At 37.9% G+C, this 21,347-nt stretch overlaps 1 protein-coding gene across 2 annotated transcripts in view; it reads right to left on the bottom strand.

Annotated features, from left to right (window-relative positions):
• Nucleotides 1–14,117, bottom strand: part of WASHC4 (WASH complex subunit 4) — a 57,993-nt gene extending 43,876 nt beyond the window's left edge. For both annotated transcript variants that reach the window (XM_068970118.1, XM_068970119.1), the window contains exons 1-10: nt 14,057–14,117; nt 10,971–11,110; nt 10,035–10,088; nt 9,876–9,941; nt 9,037–9,082; nt 8,502–8,569; nt 4,014–4,096; nt 2,477–2,519; nt 1,736–1,839; nt 1,027–1,147 (exon numbers count right to left, since the gene is read on the bottom strand). In XM_068970118.1, coding sequence (XP_068826219.1) covers nt 1,027–1,147; nt 1,736–1,839; nt 2,477–2,519; nt 4,014–4,096; nt 8,502–8,569; nt 9,037–9,082; nt 9,876–9,941; nt 10,035–10,088; nt 10,971–11,110; nt 14,057–14,117 — 786 coding nt within the window. The remainder of the gene's footprint in view (nt 1–1,026; nt 1,148–1,735; nt 1,840–2,476; nt 2,520–4,013; nt 4,097–8,501; nt 8,570–9,036; nt 9,083–9,875; nt 9,942–10,034; nt 10,089–10,970; nt 11,111–14,056) is intronic.
• Nucleotides 14,118–21,347: the final 7,230 nt, after the last annotated feature.

Here is a 21,347-nt window from a genome sequence, read left to right as displayed (position 1 = left end):
ACATATAATTTATTGCTAGCCCTCTGTATCCGCAGTTCCTCTCCATACTTGGATTCAACCAACTATGGATGGTGTAATACTATAGCATTTACTATTGAAACTATTCATATATAAGTGGACCCGTGCAGTTCAAACCCATGCTGTTCAAGGGTGTACTGTAATGCAACTTCTGGTGAACACTACCAAAGCAGTGCCATCTAACAGAACTTCCTCTGATGATGGAAATGTTTTCTATATGTGCTGACTGGTATGACTGTTAGCCACAGCTGTCTCTCCCACCCCCTCCGCCCCGTTTTACTGGGATACCACTGGCATGTAACATATTAAGTTTAAGGTGTGAGGGCTTCCCTGTGGCTCAGCAGCAAAGAATCTGCCTGCCAATACAGGAGATGTGAGTTTGATCCCTGAGTCGGGAAGATCCCCTGGAGAAGGAAACGGCAACCCATTCCAGTATTCTTGCCTGGAGAATCCCATGGACATAGGAGACTGGAGGGCTACAGTTCATGGGGCTGCAAAGAGTCAGACATGACTGAGCACACACACAAGTGTGATAATTGTATTATATGTGGCTATTAAGCATTTGAAATGTTCCTAGTATGGCAGAGGGTGATTTAAACTTAAATAGCTATATGTGGTTAGAAGCTACCTGAATTGTATTGATCCAAATTATATTCCCTGTGTAGGAAGAATTAAAACACACTTTTAAGAGGCTGTTTCACAAATCTAAAATCTAGAGATAAACAACAAAAAAATGCTTGACACAACTGTTTACATACTAATCCTCAAATAGTTCTATCATTTTACATAGTAAAAAAAACTTTATCCCAAATACAACCAGTATACTGTTAATTTCATTAGCTACTAGATACTGACATAATTATATTTTACAACATAATCAATGTTTTAAGCTTAAGCACTTTTAAAGAAAAATACAGTCACAATATGTTATAAAAGTGCCCCACTACAATTCTGAGCTGGGTCTACTAACAGAAGCCCATTTATTACAGTCTGATACAGCTCTCATACCTGAAATATCATTCCATCAAGTAACTGCCCTTCTAGCTTCAGCAAGAACTTTTCAAATGGCTTTAGCTTTTCTTCCTGAATTCCAAATTTTGAAGGATTGTGATGGACAGATTTTAGTAACCTTGTAGAAAAGGAGGGAAAAGACCTTCAATTTGCCAATAAATTCTTATATTAAAACTATCCCCCCCAAATCAAAGTTCTATATTTGTCATTACTTATTTGGCTCTACACATTTGAAAATCTGAACAAAAACAATCCTAATATATTTAAATTTCTAATCACATACCTTTTTATATCATCTTCAATTCAGATACCTGGTACTCTCTAGATAAAATTTAGTGAAAACTTAATAGATTGAATAAAATAAAATGCCTTCACTTTAAAAAGTTTGGAATATAAAACAAAATAAAACCAAGCTGAGAATAAATGTTACTTATATAGAACAAGGAAAATAAACTTGGGTCCTAAAATAGTCAAATTAACATTCACTACACTTTAAGAATTAGGATGCTTTATACAAGTATATCATACTCTCAAAAAGCCCATCTGCAATTAAAAGAATGGTTACTGTCCTCAAAGAAAATCTGAAATGAGATCCTTCTAAATATGTATCTTCAGGTCTCTTAAAGGATCTGTACTATTTATATTTATTTTTTAGTAATACATTAACTGTACAAAGAGAGCATCTTTAACATTTTAGTTGGCTCACCTTTTGTACATAGTCCAGTGGTCTTTTAATGTGATGTGGTTATCAATAATTTCATCCAGGGTAAGCAAAACTGTTAGCAGCTCTCCCAAGTGCTCATACATAGTCTGTCAAAAAACCTTTAATGATTATCATTTAATCACTAGTTAGAAGTTAAGCTTCATGTGGATTTTAAAGTTAAACACACTTGGGATAATTACTAACTTAAAGCAGTAGGAAAGTTAAGCTACAGATGAAACTACTAATCCTCAAGGTGGAACAGCCTAAAATTGGAAAACCCCTCACCCAAATTTCATCCTTAATCACGATACGGTAGATCCTCTCAGACCACTTACAGCAGGGGTCCCCAACCTTCAGGATCTAATGCCTGATGATCGGAGATGGAGCCGATGTAATAATAATAAAGTGCACAGTAAATGTAATGTGCTTGGATCATCCCCAAACCATCCATTCACCCCCTTTCCCCCCACCCCTGTGGTCTGTGGAAAACTGTCTTCCAAAAAAGTGGTCCCTAGTGCCAAAAAGGTTGGGGACCACTGATTTCGAGAGTCTGTATTGGGCCAATACTAGGAAGAGTTACACTCACGGTGGGTCAATAACGCCTCATCAAGTTCACAAATGAGAGAAATGCAAAAGAAAGAAATTCTTTAATAGCTTTGCAATAAGTGTAGTACTCCCCAATCATATAAATGTCAAAGTAAAATACACTAAAAAATATTATTTTACAAGTTAAATTACTTTTACCTGAAAATGAACTCCAGTTGTTTCTATAATTTTGGGTGCAATCCTGTAATAAAATAACATCCAAGTTTAAAAGAAAACCTCATTTTTTGGTCACAGTTCATGTTTATTTTAAGGAAAAAGCCTCTTGGAATTTAAAAATGTATTTACTTTTATTTAGGCTTTAGTCACTAAAATTTACACAACACAAGTTTACTATTACAGTCCACACCCAAAAAGAGAACTAACGTACTCTCCTTGCCTATACCCAACTCAGTGGGCAGGCATACGTCAATACGTGGCCCATCTAGCTTGGGATGAAGCAGAGAAATAACAAAACTGATTCTCATTTATTGCTAAACTATTAGAATTTTCCCATTTTCAACTAGAATCTTTGCTATCCTACCCAAACTGGCATTTGGAAAGTAGTCCTCTCTCCAGTTGGGTTTATTTCTAGAGTTTTCATTCCTACTGAGAAAACAATGCATACAGATGGGATTACACCAAAATCAAAGCCCCAGGATAAGTCAATTTTACCTCCCAGAAAGTCAACCTACTCAACAGTAAATAAATTAATACTTATACATTAAAGCATGTATAAATATTCTGCAAGATAGAATACTTTAAAAATTAAACACAAAATTCAAATAAATTTCATCTTTCTAGGACGGGGGTGTGGTAGAGAGGGGTCTCTCTGAATCACACACCAGGTTCTACGGGGGGCTGGGGTAGCTATGCTCTCATTCCCTTCTGCCATGAGGAGAACTTTAGTGAAAACACAGAACATAAAATAAATATCTGACAGAGCAGAAACACATGAGAATGAGAAACACACTCTTCTACTTTATATAGAGTTAAGATGCAGCATGGAATAGGAAGAACAATGAATGGACCAGTGACCAAAAGAATCAGACTGAAACTGCTATGGAATTTTCACAAATCTTTGGGCCTCAGTTATCTCTCTTCTCACAACTGACAACTCCTAATCATATACCTAAACAAAGGTATTTTAAGATTATAAGTGAGTGGGGAAAATTAAGTATAAAGTTTTAATCAAATGCAAGGTATTACTCTGTGGTGGTTAGGAATACTAACTATGACAATTTGATCATTTTTCTTGATTTAGGGCAATGATATCCAAACTTGGAAGATCATTAGAATTATGGATTATCTAGTCCCCTCTCCCTAAGATTCAATAGTTTAAGTGTCACATGATTCTAATGAGCAAAGAATACTTCAATGTAAAGGAAAGCAATAAGTAAAGAGAACTCAGTACATTCTATATTAGCCCTTTTCTCTACAATTAAAGATTGTTCTGTCAACATTCTCATTCAGACAGATAATGGCTTCCTGCACCACGGTATAAACTGTCTTACTAACCTCTGCATTATACACATCAAGGAGTGTTTAAAACATCATGCGTGTTCAAAGAAAGCTGAATAAGTGACTGAAGGAATGAGTGAGTAAACACACGAAAAACTTTTAGATATTTAGCTAGCTTAAGAAAAAACATTCCCCGCATCTCTATTAAAAATGCAAAATGACTTTTAAAATCCATTACTTGTTACTGATATAGAGGGCAGCCAGCTGATGGACCACATTCATCACCACTTCATAGCACCTCGTAACAAAACAAGACAGTTCCTGAAATGACAAGTTGAGTATATGTTACAAGTTGAGTAAATGTCATCATTTCTAAGTTTTATGTTAACAATGCTAAACATAAACAAAACTGTTTTCCAGTAAAAATCTCCAGTTAACCTGCAATAAGACAACTTCAAGCATCCTTCAAGCAATCAGTTCTTCACTCACCTCCCACGGTCATTTCTACCTCTTTGCCTCCATAGCATTTCATTCATCCTTGTATTTAAGTCTTGCTTTCACTGCTCATATAATTCCTAAGTGACAGAGGCTGTCTTACTCCCTCTTTAAATAGCCACTGTCCAATATGGTGGTTAATCTTCAACTGCTTCTCAATTTCTGCCTATTAAATGAACATCTGAATGAATGAAGCTCAAAAGCTACCAGTTTAGAAAGTGTGACAAGGAAGGGAAAGGGTCTTCAGAAATCACTCTGAAATAACTTCAAATGTTTATAACCTTTAACTCTACCTATTTACAGGCTTGGCACACATTAAGTGAAATATAGGTTTTCCCAGGAATGTGTGTGTCATTCTTAAAGAGATGGGAATACCAGACCACCTGACCTGCCTCTTGAGAAATCTGTATGCAGGTCAGGAAGCAACAGTTAGTACTGGACATAGAACAGACTGGTTCCAAATAGGAAAAGGAGTACGTCAAGGCTGTATATTGTCACCCTGCTTATTTAACTTATATGCAGAGTACATCATGAGAAATGCTGGGCACAAGCTGGAATCAAGACTGCAGGGAGAAATATCAATAACCTCAGATATGCAGATGACACCACCCTTATGGCAGAAAGTGAAGAAGACCTAAAGAGACTCTTGATGAAGGTGAAAGAGGAGAGTGAAAAAGTTGGCTTAAAGCTCATCATTCAGAAAACAAAGATCATGGCATATAGTTTCATCACTTCCTGGCAAACAGATGGGGAAACAGTAGCTGACTTTATTTTTGTGGGCTCCAAAATCACTGCAGATGGTGACTGCAGCCAGGAAATCAAAAGACGCTTACTCCTTGGAAAGAAAGTTATGTCCAACCTAGACAGCACATTAAAAAGCAGAGACATTACTTTGTCAACAAAGGTCTGTCTAGTCAAGGCTATGGTTTTTCCAGTGGTCATGTATGGATGTAAGAGTTGGACTATAAAGAAAGCTGAGCGCCAAGAATTGATGCTTTTGGACTGTGGTGTTGGAGAAGACTCTTGGGAGTCCCTTGGACTGCAAGGAGATCCAACCAGTCCATCCTAAAGGAGATCAGTCCTGGCTGTTCATTGGAAGGTCTGATGTTGAAGCTGAAACTCCAATACTTTGGCCACCTGATGTGAAGAGCTGACACTGGAAAAGACCCTGATCGAGGGCAGAAGAAGGGGACAAGAGAGGATGAGATGGTTGCATGGCATCACTGACTCCATGGACATGGGTTTGGGTAGACTTAGGAAGGTGGTGATGGACAGAGAGGCCTGGCGTACTGTGGTTCATGGGGTCGCAAAGAGTCGGACATGACTGAGCGACTGAACTGAACTCACAGCTATCTTATTTAGAATCTAATTAAATTTATGGCTGTTCTAAACAATAAGCTCTCTGTGGGCAGAAATTTGTTGGTTTTGTGCACTGCTGTATCCCAAGCACCAATAACGGTTTCTAACATATGCTAGGCTCCCAAAACATTTGTTGAATGTATAAAATGAAATTATATGCAGCTGTGAGATCCACAATTTAAATGTTTTAAAAGTGAAAATAATGCATTTCAATTTTACTTAAACAGCTCCAGTTATCTCTTATTAAACTTCTATAAATCTAATAAAAGCAAAGCAAAGACTAGAAAATGCAAGACAAATAGAAAGCACAAAGCAAAAGGCAGAAACGAGTCCTGATACATAATGGACTATAAAATTTAGAAAAAGAACCAATTAAAACACAAAAATTTTCAGATTATATAAAAAAGCAAAATCCAAATAGACCCAGTTTTAGAGAAACACAACTGAAACATAATGACACTGTTTTAAAGGCTGAAAGAATAAAAAAGAATTTTAAAGAAAGAAAATGCTAACTAAAGTAGAGCTGGAGCAGTGACAGTAATATCAAATAGATTTTATTAGCATTAGTATAGCTAATACGTATGTAATTATATATCATATACGTAATTATCACAGTTTAAGAAGGTCATCACACAATAAACAATTAGATTTACTGGGAATTATTAACAATTCTAAACTCATAAGCACCAAATAAAATGTCCTCAAAATAAGAAATGCAAAATTTGACAAAACCAGAAGGAGAAACTGACACCTTCACTTCAACCGTGCACATCAACATTTCTCAGACCCCAGCTCAGCAGGCTTCCTGTTAGGCTTTGTCAACAGGTGGCACTAAAAGGAGACCTAAAGGCAGGAAAAGGACATCCTTTCTATTTCTTGCTGTTTTTATCAACATAATCCAGGCAGTGGCAGTTCAACCCAGCAATTACAACTTGCCCCAGGCTCCAGCTTCTTTCAGCACTGCTGCTGCTGCTAAGTCACTTCAGTCCTGTCCGACTGTGTGTGACCCCATAGACAACAGCCCACCAGGCTCCCCCGTCCCTGGGATTCTCCAGGCAAGAACACTGGAGTGGGTTGCCATTTCCTTCTCCAAGGCATGAAAGTGAAAAGTGAAAGTGAAGTCGCTCAGTCGTGTCCAATTCTTAGCGACCCCAGAAGCAATATTCAATTTTAAACTCTACCAGCAGCAGCCAGGCAGCACTGATTCCTCAGAGCTATGATATTAATACTAATTCCCTGGGGCTCCTCCTCCTAGCTCTCAGATTCTAACAACCTGAACCTTTTTCCTTTTTTACCCTAGATGTAGAGGTGATACTTGTGTCCTCTGGCTTACCTCACTGTTTTTCCTTTCAGCCCTCCAATTCTTATGTAACCAATTCTCTAGATTTAATATATATTCTTTTTTCCTTTAATTGAAGTACAGTTGAGTGCTCGCTTCGGCAGCACATATACTAAAATTGGAATGAAGTACAGTTGATTTACAATATTTTATTAGTTTCAGGGGTACAGCAAAGTGATTCAACAATGTATTTTTTTCAGGTTCGTTTCCATTATAGGTTAATTTAAAAAACTGAGTACGGTTCCCTGTGCTATGCAGTAAATCACTGCTATTTACCTGTTTTGCGTATAGTAGTGTGTACCTGTTAATCCCATACTTCTAATTTATCTTTCTTCCCACCCTTCCCCTATGGTGACCGTAAGCTTGTTATCTATGTCTGTGAGTGTGTTTCAGTTTTGTAAACAAGTTATTTGTATTATTTTTTAGATCCCACACATAAGCGATATATTTGTCTTTCTCTACCTTCACTTATAGTATGATAACCTCTAGGTCCAGCCATGTTGCTACAAATGACATTACTTTATTCTTTTCTGTGGCTGAGTAATATTCCATTGTGTATGTATATACCGCATCTTCTTTATCCATTCATCTGTTGACAGGCACTGAGGTTGCTTCCATGTCTCGGCTACTGTAAACAGTGTTGTATTACTGGGGTGCACGTTAACTTTTCAAATTAGGAGTTTTCATCTTTTCAGAATATATATCCAAGAATGGTATTGCTGGACCAAATGGTTGCTCTTTTAAATCTCCGCTTTTGAAATATCCTGTGTGATACTTGCTTTTGGACTGAACCCTAACTGACGTGTACCATCACAGAGGACAACTGCAACAAAATGCTCTCAATTAGGTGAGAAGACAAAAAACAAAGTAGTAAACATGTAAAAGATTTGAACATATTAGCACGCCTGATTCAATGAAATATATCAAATCTTATATCCAACAGTCAGAAGGTAAGTGGGATTATGGCTATTGTTTCCTGATTTCTAGTTTTTGCTTTCGTCATATAAGCACTGCTTTTACAACAGGGAGGGGAGAAACAGAACTTATTTCATTATTTTGATAAATCAAGAGACCTAGAATAACTCGACACTGTAAAATAAAACTTTACAGTAATGAAAAGTATATCTAAATTGAAACATCTGGTTAAAAGCAGCATACGCTGCTGCCTTTAAAACTTTATCCTTGTCCATATAACAGCTCAATGATCTCCATTCGCCACTTTTTCTAACATAAATTATCTTTTCCTGCTAGGTACAAACTTTAAATTGTTTTAAGAGGCATGGTGATAAACTGTCCATAAATTAAATTATACAAAGAAACTTATTTTGATAGCTTATGTCACTAAAAATGCTATGAAAATCTTTCAGGAATTACAATCTCTTTAAATATAATCCAATGGCAACAAAGTGCCTTAACCTCAGAGTACAATTTCTTAGCATCTGACATTTCAGAACTCTTTTCTGATTATGTGATTTACTCAAAATTTTTTTTGGGGAAAAAAAAAAACCTCAATAAAAAGTAAAAACCACCTACCTGTAAGAATGAAATGAATCTCCCCATTTGAATTTGACAATCACCTTCCACCATGCTGGAATCTGTAGCTTTAAAAGGCAACATGAAGAATATTTCAAGTTTTTATCTTAAAGTGAATCAATATCAAAAAAGGAAAATGATTTTTATTCATTAGGACATCTTCTAATCTGGCTAGTATGAAAAATAGAATTTTACACTAAAGAGAAAAATGAAACAATCGTTAATCACACAATTAAAAGCAACCATCTGTCCCACTATTTAATGAATTCAAGGAAAATCCTCATCTAGCTATTGTGCTTTGTAATTTATAAAAATATTCACAAATCAGTTTTACACAGAATTTGCTGCCGCTTGTTCACTGAGATTTTCACCTATTTACTAAACAAAAACACAAACCAACAAAAAAATGTGACTGTTTACTGCTCAAACTAACACTTCACATGATCATAAAAGTCCTAGAATTGTCAGTTAACTTTGTTTATTTCAATCTCAAAAAAGGCACCACAACATTACAATGTGAAATTTTAAAACTTACCTCCTTCTCCGTAAAACAAGAGACCATTATAAAATTTAGTTTCAGCCTGTTTAAAAAAATTAAAATAATTTTAAAGGTTGCTATTTTGTTTTTAAATTCCTAGGCTGTCTTCATTATCCTTATTTAATAATACACAGATGACTACATCATACACACAAATTTACTTAACGTCAAAAACTGCTTATAATATAGGTAAATTTAATCTATCTTTAGAATACCAAAGACACTACTGATACTCAAAGTTACTTCTTGATTTCTTTAGCCTTTACTTTGTTTTATCTGACCACTCTAATTGTCCAACGTCCTCTCACAAGTTCATGAAAGAAAGCAACCATGTAGTACCAAAAACGTAAAAAAGAAAAATAAACTTTTTAAAAAATCTAAAGAAGAAAAGATGAAGTTTACCATCTACCAGTTTCAATGGCTCATGGGTGAGGAAACGCAAAACATTAAAAATTCGAAACTTTTTTTAAAAAAATCAGTTATATCCAGAAGATCTGGTATATATGACAAGTAATACAGAAGGAATGCAGGCCCAGACTCAAACCATTACTACCAATAAAATGGTAGATGAGTGACACCCTTTTTAAGCTTCAATGTTCTCATCTATTCCTCATGTACCTCCCGGAGTGGTTATTACTGTTAATAGGGTTAGCATGGTGTTTGGTAAATAGTACTTAGTGAATGGTCTCATTTATTATTGTTAAAATAAATATATAGCTCACCCAATCTTCATGAAATATTTGTGCACACTTACACATATAAGCACATATTTGCTTTCTTTTTCATATTTGCTTGTAAATCATGTTTTTAATGTCTTAAAGAGTACAAATAATTACCTCATATTTTAATTTCTTGATTTCACAACAAAGTGCAGCATAAACAGTGATGACTTTGTTTAGGACCTAGTTTCACAAAGAAAAATACAAAAGGAAAGAAGTAAATTACAGAAGACAAAGCATTTTAAAAAATAGATTTTTAGGTTTAGGAATCTGTACCTTGTTTTCGGTCTTGATGAGTTCCAAAAGGGAAGACTGTTCATAAGGCAAAAGCTATAGAAACAAAGGAAAATAAATTCCTTTTTAATTTGAAAAAAATTATTAAAATTCTCAATACACAAATTGAGACTAGCTCTATTTTACTGAAAGTTGTGTTAGACCCTGTACTCAGCACCCGTCCCACAGCTGGCGGGGACTGCTACCAGGTAGAGGATTTCTTTCTGGAGTGGTGAAAATGTTCTACAATTGACTGTGGCACAAGTCTATGGATACACTATAAACCTAAGAAATTGTATGATACACGAATTACATCTCAGGAAAGTTGCTATTAAAAAAAGTCAACATTGCTGCCTTAGGACAGCTGTCTAGCACATAATAAATGCTCAAAAAATGTTCTTATTTTAGTAAGAGGCTATAGTTTCAAAGATGAAACAAAACAGAACCACCTCAAAATGGAAAAGAGCAGCTTATTTTATATATATATAAAAAAAACTCCCATATTAAGAGCCCCTAAATAGCATAAAGGAGCTTTTGAAAAATCATGGAAATATTCTTTATCTTGACTGGGATATGAGTTACAAGGGATAGATGTTTGGTAAAATTCACTATACAATATATTTTAAATCTACACACTTTTCTGTATGTAAAATAGTCTTAATAAGAAAACAAAGCCCGAATATGCTATTCCAACCCTCTTCATTTTCTTGATAATGAAAAACAAACGTCAGCTCAAAGACTGGAGTTTGCATCATTCTTTAAAAAAAAAAAAAAAACACATGCATGGCTTAGAGTAAAGGAAATTAACCATGTTTCTCCAAGTTTCTTTTAGCTCTCTAGATGCCAAATAAAAATATATATCCCATTTTTGAACACTGTTTTCAAGGCATATATGTTCTGAAAATGTATACATAAATTAAAAATAAAACAAATTCCAACCTTTAATGCTATAGGATCAAGATTAAAATCCCAAACATCTCCAATTGAGTCATCCAGTGCATCCTCAATTCTTCTCAATTGAGAGGTATACTCCTCAAGAAATTTCCCATAATTCTTAAGCTGGACTTCAGCATGAATTTCTAAATATAAATTTGAAAAGTTTGTGAAAAGTAATGAATTACAAGACATTTACTTCAAATAATCTCAAAAGTCACAGAAAAGTAGATACTAAGCATTGTTAATGTATCACCCTAGACTGTCTGGACTTCTTGAAAATAAAGTTCTAAAGTTAAACAGTAATTGAACTTTCTGTCTTTTCCAAGTACAATAATGGTACATACAGTAGATGGTACTTTAAGAAATCATCTTAAAACTATAAAATACTATGAAAAAGTCACTATACTATTTACCACATAATCTAAACAATCTGAAAATGCCTTAGACAACTCAGCATCCTAATTCTCTATTTTAATCATAAATAACTACTTTGTGCAAAAAACCTGATTTAGGTGAAAAAATCTGAGCTGTCACAGAAGCAAAATTTTTAACTGTAATGCTCACAGTTAAAAGTAAACTAAGTAAACACAGTAAACTAAGCCTAAAAATACACCTATTGTTTTTGAAATGATTTTAGATCTGCTTCATCATAATATTATTTCTGTAATGCCCCAAATTTATATTGCTAATTTTATATTTATAATGTCCCAAGATATACTGTTTTAATTATCATAAAAGAATCGGAAAAGCCAGTAAAGGACACAGAGTACAGAATATTGTATTGATATTTACAGACTTTACACAATAGAGGACTCCAGAAGTCATTGGAATAAACTGGACAAAAAAGTTTCCCTACTCATCGAAATTAGTGATAAAGAACCTGCTTGTCAATGCAGGAGATGAAAGAGATGTTGGGTTCAAAAAATCCCCTGGAGGAGGGCATGGCAAATCACTCCAGTATTCTTGCCTGGAGAATCCCAAGGACAGAGGAGCCTGGTGGGCTACAGTCCATAGGGTCGCAAAGAGTGGGACAGGACTGAAGTGACTCAGCACCATACATTATATCATTACTTATTCCAAAGGGAGCGAATTCAACTCCAACTCAGATTCTCTTACTGATGTGAATTACTTTATTCAATTGCTGACTTCTTAAAAAAGTAAAACTTTTCTCTCCTCAAATTAGCAATGCAAAGCAACTGTAAGTATGTTCCAACTCAGTGAAGACCTAGCTTCACATTCTCCCCTATTTTGCAACTAACGTTCAGAATCAGGTGGATTCATTTAGTTAATACCTGGAATCAGGTGGATCCATTTAATTAAGGTTCCTGCTTTATTATAGCGTTAATCTAGGCAATTCCGGAAAACAATATGAGTCATATTCCAAAAATTAATGAAAACCAGGCCCAGAGAAGAGAGCTCTTCCCTCTCTTATAGCTTAAATTTTAAAAACTGTGTAAGATTCTCAAAATCCCCAGTACCTCTCTAATTTTCAGTTACAAGGGAAATGACCAAAGCTGCATTTAACCAGCAAATGACTTCTTAATGACAACGCTAGAAAAACATGCCAATGAATTATTCATTTAGTCTGTTTGGAAATTAAAGTAGCAGGCAAGAGAAAACCTGTAATAACACTTAAAGTTCCTTGCCAGTAAGTTTTTAAGCTGGTAAAAGTTAAAATAAGATCTGAAATAAGAACTCTATAGTGATTCTTCAAGAGCTAAATTCCAAAAACCTATTAACATGCTTATCACTTCCAAGAGACTGAATTCCTTTTTTTATCTTTGTGTGGAAAATATCTTTGAGTGAATCAGATTGAATTGATTCAATCTACCTGAACCATTTTCAAACCCAAACATATCTTCAATCCAATATTTCACAGATACAGAATAAGGAACCGCTATCCATAAAACTTCATACATGACAAGGTGCAGTTCACTTTAACAAAGACAGAATCCTCTCCACAAACAAGTTGAAAGATCCTGTCACTACCACCAGGATTGTTTTTTCATGCTGTGTAACAGCTAGTAACTCATGGAAAGTTTTGTGAGAAACTGCTAACCATCCTGAATTAAACTCACCCTTTTGACAGGCTAATAAAACCTAGATACATCTAATGTGTCTGTCTTTGTAAAAATTAAGCAAAATTTACATGTAATTTTTAAAAACTACACCTTTTGAGAAAACTACATAAAAAATCAAATTCACAAAGCAGTTAAGGCCTATTATCTCTTATTTAAATCACCTATACAGATTCATATTACCAAAGATAAGAAACAGACTGCCAATTTGTATTCATCTTAAGTAGTTTCAATGAAACAGCTTGACCTCTATCTAAATTTTGCTACGTGGAACTGAATTTGTTAGGTTTTGGGGGGTTAGACTTCTAAATTAAAATGAGACAATCCAATTTTATGAAGTAAAATCTCCAGGAAGATATGCTGTTAATTTCCGAAACCTGTCTAGATGCGCTGGAAACCACGGGGCGTCACTTTTTGAAAAATACCACTAAACCTAAATAAAAGACATGGAAGGTAATAAACTGACGTTCACGTGTTTGTTTTTCACGCGTGAGTTCTTTTTCGCTACCTTCTACAGTTCTAAGACTATGAAGGCAAAAGCACTCAAAACTTCCCAAAGTTGGTTTGGGAGGAAAACGAAGAAAAACAGGAAACCGAAACAGGAACCTGGACCTCAACCTCACCTAAAACTGCACGCTCGGAGGCTCTGGCGAGAGTCCCAGGAGACCGAGGACAAGGCCGCCTCCGCTCCCCAGGATGCGGACCTCCCCGGGGGTGCCCCGCCCGGGTCCCCGGCTGCAGCAAGTGGACACGCCGCGCCCCCCGGGCCACGGCGCGCTCCGCAGGACAGTCACAGCCCCATACGCCAAGCTCTGGCCGGGCCTGCCTGACCCACCATCACTGGGGCTCCCGACCCCGAAAGTTAGGTTCGCGAACGCGTCCCTCTCACACCCCAAGGCGCAGAAAGCTGCGCGCCTACCGCAACGCAAAGCCCTCCCCGCAGGAGCGCTGCCCGGACGTCGGCGGGCCGATGAGCGTCCACCCGCAGCCCTCGCCCTGCCACTCCCTTACTCTGTGAGCCGTCGTCTACGCGGTCGAACTCCCAGTCCGGGGACAAAGTCTCCACCGCCATCACCCCGGCGCCTACCACAGTCACAGCCCACACCAGCCTTCGCTAAGACCGCGGCCTCACCCCGGCGGCTGTAGCAGCACGTGACTTCCGGCTTCGGCCCCGCCCCCCGCTCGCGAGGGCCAGCGGGGCTAGACGCCCCTGCGGGCCGCGGGGGCCGCTGGGAAACCGAGTCCTCCGCGGGGGCCGGTGAGGCAGCCACAGCCGTGGCGGTGGCCCTTTAGGTGTCCCCTGGTTCCTCCTTGGGCGTCGCAACCATCCAGTTCACTTCTCACGCCACATCTCTATACCTTCAATTTAGCCCTGCAGTCTCCAGGAACTTTTTAATACTAGAAGAACTGCTCCCTCATTCTAACCTAAAGAGGGCAAAATTGATGGGGTGAGGGCTTAATAGGAAGGCATGGTCCACTAGGACATAGCTGTCCAGGCACTTCTTACCAGAAGCTCGTTTAGCCAACGACTTCCCGGTCGCCAACGTACGAGCTCTTGCCGCTCTTGTCCTGCACTCCCAATGCGGGTTGCTCTTGGGGGGGGGGGGGGGTGCGGGGGGAGACAATGTGCAAGAGGAGTTACTTTATGAACACATTTAGACGAGGAATTTTACTACTCCGTTTATCTTGTAATCAACAGCTCTCATCTTCCGTGCTTCGTGCTCAGTCATGTCCGACTCTCTTCAACCCTATGGACCATAGCCCACCAGGTGATCTTCCTGACCCAGGGACTGAACTGGCATCTCCTGCATTGGCAGGTGGTTTTAGAAAAGGCAGAGGAACCAGAGATCAAATTGCCAACATCCGCTGGATCATGGAAAAAGCAAGAGAGTTCCAGAAAAACATCTATTTCTGCTTTATTGACTATGCCAAAGTCTTTGACTGTGTGGATCACAGTAAACTGTGGAAAATTCTGAAAGAGATGGGAATCCCAGACCACCTAACCTGCCTCTTGAGAAATCTGTATGCAGGTCAGGAAGCAACAGTTAGAACTGGACATGGAACAACAGACTGGTTCCAAATAGGAAAAGGAGTACGTCAAGGCTGTATATTGTCACCCTGCTTATTTAACTTGTATGCAGAGCGCATCATGAGAAACGCTGGACTGGAAGAAACACAAGCTGGAATCAAGATTGCTGGGAGAAATATCAATAACCTCAGATATGCAGGTGACACCACCCTTATGGCAGAAAGTGAAGAGGAACTAAAAAGCCTCTTGATGAAAGTGAAAGAGGAGAGTGAAAAAGTTGGCTTAAAGCTCAACATTCGGAAAACAAAGATCATGGCATCTGGTCCCATCACTTCATGGGAAATAGATGGGGAAACAGTGGAAACAGTGTCAGACTTTATTTTTGGGGGGCTCCAAAATCACTGCAGATGGTGATTGCAGCCATGAAATTAAAAGGCGCTTACTCCTTGGAAGAAAAGTTATGACCAGCCTAGATAGCATATTCAAAAGCAGAGACATTGCTTTGCCGACTAAGGTCCGTCTAGTCAAGGCTATGGTTTTTCCAGTGGTCATGTATGGATGTGAGAGTTGGACTGTGAAGAAAACTGAGCGCCAAAGAATTGATGCGTTTGAACTGTGGTGTTGGAGAAGACTCTTGAAGGTCCCTTGGAGTGCAAGGAGATCCAACCAGTCCATTCTGAAGGAGCTCAACCCTGGGATTTCTTTGGAAGGAATGATGCTAAAGCTGAAGCTCCAGTACTTTGGCCACCTGATGCGAAGAGTTGACTCATTGGAAAAGACCCTGATGCTGGGAGAGATTGGGGGCAGGAAGAGAAGGGGACGACCGAGGATGAGATGGCTGGATGGCATCATTGACTTGATGGACGTGAGTCTGAGTGAACTCCGGGAGATGGTGATGGACAGGGAGGCCTGGTGTGCTGCAATTCATGGGGTCGCAAAGAGTCAGACACGACTGAGCGACTAAACTGAACTGAACTGAAGCCGCCTGGGAAGCCCTGGCTCTATTCATACCTCTTCTTAAAAAGCCAGAGGGAAGAAGTGCAGTTGAAGTGGCTACTTGTTGTTGTTGTTGTTGTTGTTGTTCAGATGCGCGGTCATGTCCAACTCTTTGAGACCCCATGGACTACAGCCTGCCAGGCCTCTCTGGCCCACACCATCTGCTGAAGTTTGCCCATGTTCATGTCCATTGCATCAGTGAGGCCATCCAGCCATCTCATTCTCTGAGCCCTCTTTTTCTGCCCTCGGTCCTTCCCAGCTTCAGGGACTTATCCAGTGAGTCAGCTGTTGGCATCAGATGACCAAAATACTAGAGTTTCAGCTTCAGCATCAGTCCTTCCAGCCAGTATTCAGGGTTGACTTCCCTTAAGATTGACTGGTTTGACCTCCTTGCTGTCCAAGGACCTACCTGTGCCTACCTGTTAACAGGCTTTTCAGTGAGCAGGGATCCATGTTACTCAGTAATGCTACATGTCTACATGTATTTGCACAGCAGTGTTCATTGCTGCATGGTTTTCAGTAGATACTAGTAAGAAACCCTGTGCATGTCCATCCATGGGGAGTAATTACATAAAGGTTAATATGTCTGTACTGTGAAATACTGGATAACTGTTCAAAGAAATGTGGTAGATTTATAGAGACATGAGAAACTTACAGGAGGTAGTTGCAGGAAAATGTGTATTTGTGGTTACCTTTGTGTTTTCTTATAAACCTGTACTGGCATATGTGCATGTAAGTAAAAGAAAGAGAAATCACTAAACAGGACAGTGGCCAGCTGGAAAAGAGTATGTATTGGTGCTTAGAAAGTGAATTTTCAAGTTTTATTGTGTCTACTTACATGTTTTTTAATCTTTAGCAATGAGAATTTGTGAAGGTCTTCTGTAGTCTTAAACAGGACCAAAAATAACAAAACAAGTAAACAGCCTCTTGAGGAACATTCCTTGAGGCCCCTGAATCTGCAGTTGGTCAAATATTTGAGGACCCACTAGGTACCAGGCACCTTGCTAGATGTAGAGATTGTTATGGAAAAAAACAGACAAGAAAGGTGGATCCCACCCCTGTGGTACTTGCAGTCTTAGTGGGCATTTGAGAAAGGAAAAAAAGAAAAATTTTGAAAATAACAGGAAACATCAGTGCTGAATGGTTAGCAAACTTTTTCCTTTTACTTCTGTGTGATCATGAATTTGACTGTGCTATATTCTTCATGTTTGTGCTAATCACTGTAATTAATCCCCTAGTAACTCATTATGATACATTGGAATTAAAGGTCAGAGCAATTTGAATCTGCATATTCACTAATCTATTAAATCAGTGTGAGAGGCAGTTTCATTTAATAACTAAAAGCACAGTTTCTACAGTCAAACTGTGTAGGTCTGAATCATAGCTCTGCCACCTACTAGCCATGGGGTTTGGGGCCAAGTAATTTAACCTCTGCCTCGATTTCCTCATTTGTAAAGTGGGACAAATAATAGGAAAATCCTCATAGGATTGTTATGAGGACTAATTTAGTTCATACATGTAAGTATAGAGCAATGACAACTACATGCTATAAAAATGCTTGCTGTTTTGAATCATTATAATCTAATTTTAAAAGAAATCACAGGGATTGCCTGTCTTGAGCTTGCATATCTTTAAATCAAGTTCCATATCTAGAATTTCAAATTTTACTAGAGAACTACAAGTCAGAGGCTAAATCTAAAGCACATTATTAACTGAAAAGTGCTCTCTGAAAGTTATTTATTACAACAGATTTTCTGTATTTCTTAGGCATAGGCTATCGAAGGCAAATAATCATTTTGAAAATTAAATACCTTTCTTTCTACTTTCATCACTCTTAACAGTACTTTCTGAAAGATAAGCTTGGAACTAGAAGGGGAAATATTTTATATGGACAGTATCATGCTATTTTGACAGCTTCGAAGAACTTTAAAACAATTGCCCTTAGAATGTGCCTGCCCACGGGCCCCTAGCAATCCTTTCACTTAACTGTTCTACCCACAACTTAAACTTAACTACAAGTTTATTTCATACCGAAACATAGTATAGATAGATAGTAGTGCTAAGGTCTTGATGAACTAGTTTCTTAATATATGTTTAAAATATGTTTCTTACAATAGAAAATCTATGGTAATAACTCACTAAAGACATTTCTGTTAGTAATTTGTCAGAGTCCTATGTGTATCTGTCAAAAAGATTCCTAATATGTTAATACTCTTGCTTCTTGCAAGGGAAGCTATGACAAACCCAGAAAGTGTATTAAAAAGCAGAGACATCATTTTGCCAACAAAGGTCCACATAGTAAAAGCTATGATTTTCCACTAGTCATGTATGGATGTGAGAATTGGACCATAAAAAAGGCTGAGTGCTGAAGAATTGATGCCTTCAAATTGTGGAGCTGGAGAAGATTCTTGAGAATCACTTGGATTGCAAGGAAATCGAACCTGTCAATTCTAAAGAAAATCAATCAGGAATATTAATTAGAAGAACTGATGCCGAAGCTGAAGCTCCAATACTTTGGCCACCTAATTGGAAGAGCCAACTCGCTGGAAAAGACCCTGATGCTGGGAAAGATTGAAGGTATAAGGTGAAGAGGGTGGCAGAGGACAAGATGGTTGGTGGCATCATCAACTCAATGGACATGAATTTGAGCAAACTCCGGGAGACAGTGGAGGACTGGGAAGCCTGGAGTGCTGCAGTCCATTGGGTAGTAAAGAGCTGGACATGACTCAGTGACTGAACAACAATGTTAATTCGTATATTTCCCTTATGGCTCAGATGGTAGACAATCTGCCTGCAATGCAAGAGACCCAGGTTCCATCCCTGGGTTGGAATAGGATGATCCCCCTGCAGAAGGAGATGGCACCCCACTCCAGTATTCTTGCCTGGAGAATTCCATGGACAGAGAAGCCTGAAGGGCTATGGTCCATGGGGTCACAAAGAGTCAGACATGCATCCCAACGCCAAAAACTCCAGTCTTAATGACAATAAATTTTTAAGTGTTGCTGTCTAGTTAGACAAGCCCCATACCTGTTTTCTCCTCAGGGTATTTTTATTTTTGACCCTTTGATTTTCCAAATACTTTTTATTCAGTTTATGGAGTTCCATGGGAAACCTTGTTGGAATCCTAATTGAGATGGCACTAAATCAGTTTGGTGGGAATAGATCTCTCTTCTATTGGTATTGAATCTTCCTAACACTGTCGTTTATTTGGGTTTTCCTTAAAGTCTTTCAGCAAGTGTATAATTTTCTTTTCTTTTGAACTTCAGAGGTTTCTTTTCATAAACTTCTTGCATATCTTTTGTCGGACTTATTCTTTTTTTAAAATATTTTTATTTATTTGACTGTTCCGGGTCTTAGTTGAGGCACACAGACTTATTCTTTTATTAATGAATTTATTTTTGGCTGTGCTGTGTCTTTGTTGCTGCACACAGGCTTTCTCTAGTTGCAGTGAATGGGGGCTACTCTTCATCAGGATGCTCGGGCCTCTCATTGCCGTGGCTTCTCTTGTTAACGAACACAGGCTCCAGGGCCTGAGGGCTTCAGTAGTTGCAGCACATGGTCTCAGCAGTTGTGGCACACAGGCTGAGTTGCTCTGCAGGGTGTGGAATCTTCCCAGGCCAGGTATCGACCCCATGGACCCTCTGTTGGCAGGCGGACTCTTATCCACTGAACCAGAGAAGTCCATGTCACATAGACTTATTCTTCAAGGAAATTTGCTTTCAGTGGTTGCGATTATAAACTGTATTATTTTTAATGTTTTCTAACAGTTTCTTGTGGGTGTATCAAAGTAATAGATTTTTATTTATGGAACTTATATTCAGTCAAATTCTCCATTTAACTGTAACAAATGGCAGATTCTTTTGCATCTTTCCTAAACAGTTATTTTGTCTGTGCATAAGGATATTTTTGGTTTTCCTTTTTAATCCTTATATTTTTTTCTCATTGTCTTACTGCATTCTCTAGAGCCTTGTATACTGCTGAATAGAAGTGGTGATAACAGACATCTCTGTCTTGCTCCCACTATGAAAAGAAAGCTGTTTGCTATAGTGTTTTAAAATGTACACTTCATCAAGATAAAAATAAAGTCTCCTGCTAGTCTTAGCTTTCTTTGCAAGAGGTGTGTTGGGTTTTATTTGTTTATTTTAATAGTTATATAAAGACATATCATTTAGAGCAGTTATCAGCAAACAATAGCTCAGTCCAAATCCAGTCTATTTTTATACAGCTCCAAAACTACGATTTTTAAATGGTTGAAAAACTCAAAAGAAAAAATATTTTATGACACCTGAAATGACATGAAATTCAAATTTATGTGTCTATAATGAAGCTTTATTGGAATACAGCTATATCCATTTGTTTAGGAATGTCTCTAGCTGCTTTTGTTAAGCCATAGTTAAGTAGTTGCAACAAGTCTACCATATGGCCTGCAAAGCTTAGAATGTTTACTGCCTAATCCTTTACAGAGATTTGCCAACTCCTAGTCTAGAACAATGCAGTTATACAAAGTTTGTTGTGAAAAATAGCAAAGTTTCACTGACTGCTCTCCCATTTTCCTCTCCCCAAAAGCAATCATTTTATCTTTTTAGCTGATTATTTTAGTATTTACTTCCATTTCTCTAAATAGCATAATTGCAGTATTACTTCTTTAATTTTTGACTTTGGGAATTATATATTGTCTTCCCTCGCTATGGGAGATGAGGATGTAACTACCTTGTGGTTTTTTTTTGTTTTTTTTTTTGTACTGCTTGACAAGTGGGATCTTATATCTTAGTTCCCAGAACAGGGATCAAACTCAATCCCGCTGCATTGGAAGCATGAAGTTTTAACCACTGGACCACCAGGGAATTCCCTTGAATGTGTTTTTAAGTTTCCAAATGCAGGGGGATTTTTTGATTTATCATTCAAAATTGAAATCTAATTCAACTGCATGTGGTCAGAGATGATGGTCTGCAGAATATAAATTCTTTCAAATATTCTGAGACTTCATTTGTATCCTAATTTGTAGCCTAATAAGTGATGAAATGAGAAAATGCATATGAGCCTGGGAAAAAAATAAGTTAAGTACTGAATGCAAAGTACTATGTTCATTAAATCCAACTTGTTAATTAGAGATAAATTGAAGTTTTTGTTTCAGCCTCCTAGTTATTCAAAAAATCTGCCATTCAGCATCATTGTATTCCTGTACTCACGGGTGACCAATGATTATGGGATCATGTGGGTTATTATCATATGTGTGAGTATTCCTCATTCTGTGAATCCCATACTGGACTGAGCAGT

This window comes from Capricornis sumatraensis, chromosome 4 (assembly GCF_032405125.1).
Source record: "Capricornis sumatraensis isolate serow.1 chromosome 4, serow.2, whole genome shotgun sequence".
NCBI lineage: Eukaryota > Metazoa > Chordata > Mammalia > Artiodactyla > Bovidae > Capricornis > Capricornis sumatraensis.
This window is presented reverse-complemented; position numbering and strand designations above follow the sequence as displayed.